The following is a 1,035-nucleotide window of genomic DNA, read 5'->3' on the forward strand; positions in this document are numbered from 1 at the left end:
CAGTAGGACAGCATAAGATAGGACAGTGCTCTACACTAAAGCAATTGTTGAAGCAATTCTACTCAAGCTGGCACCAAAGCAAGAATTATGAATTAGAGAGGGATGGAACTCCCCCAGACCAACGCTCGGGGGGAGATCTCTGCTCTCAACCTCCAGCACTGACCTTGGGGGGTCCCAGCCAAGGCAGGATTCTCCACACACCCCCCAAGAAGGGTTCTGTTGGCACAACCTGCCCCTGGCAAAGGGGACTGGCCCTTTCTGGTAGAAACAGATGGACTGACAGTCCCTGGACTCCAGGGGTTGCCTCACCATCAGGGGGGTCATTCGGGGTGGGAGCAGAGGCCAAAGCTCTTCCCGCAGTCGGGGCACTCGTAGGGCCTTCCCTTACTGGTGGGTCCGTTGGTGGGAGGTCAAGTGAGAGTTGCAGGTGAAGCTCTTCCCACACTCCCCACACTTGTAGGGCCGTTCCCCAGTGTGGATGAGCTGGTGGGTGCGGAGCGTGGACCTGTCACTGAAGCTCTTCCCACATTCACCACACTTGAAAGGTCTTTCCCCAGTGTGGGTACGCTTGTGTTGGATCAGGTGGGAGCTCTGCCTGAAGTTCTTCCCACATTCCCCACACGTGTAGGGCCGTTCCCCAGTGTGGATGTGCTTGTGTTGGATCAGGGCAGGTCTCTGCCTGAAGCTCTTCCCACACTCCCCACACTTGTAGGGCCGTTCCCCAGTGTGGATGTGCTGGTGTTGGATCAGGTTGGAGCTGTGCCTGAAGCTCTTCCCACATTCCCTACACGTGTAGGGCTGTTCCCCAGTGTGGATGAGCCGGTGGCTGAGGAGGTTGGAGCTCAGCCTGAAGCTCTTCCCACATTCCAAGCACCTGAAGGGCTTCTCCCTGCTGGGAGGCTGCTCAGGGACCACCAGCTCGGAGCTCCGGCTCAAGCTCCGGCCGCCTTCCCGGCACAGGACGGCTCTTTCCTCCTCACAGCTCCCTGGGCTGGCTTTGCAGCCCCTCCTCCGGGGGCATCTCCGGGCCTTTTC

General features: G+C 58.8%; 1 protein-coding gene across 1 annotated transcript in view; it reads right to left on the reverse strand.

Annotated features, from left to right (window-relative positions):
- Positions 1-942, reverse strand: part of LOC114072296 (gastrula zinc finger protein XlCGF7.1-like) — a gene marked incomplete at both ends in the record, with an annotated part of 31,572 nt that extends 30,630 nt beyond the window's left edge. The window contains one exon of the mRNA XM_027910210.1: positions 389-942. Coding sequence (XP_027766011.1) covers positions 389-942 — 554 coding nt within the window. The remainder of the gene's footprint in view (positions 1-388) is intronic.
- Between the last annotated feature and the right edge of the window lie 93 nt (positions 943-1,035).

This window comes from Empidonax traillii, unplaced genomic scaffold (assembly GCF_003031625.1).
Source record: "Empidonax traillii isolate 1590-97213 ecotype Southwest subspecies unplaced genomic scaffold, ASM303162v1 scaffold2931:size33898, whole genome shotgun sequence".
NCBI classification, from domain to species: domain Eukaryota; kingdom Metazoa; phylum Chordata; class Aves; order Passeriformes; family Tyrannidae; genus Empidonax; species Empidonax traillii.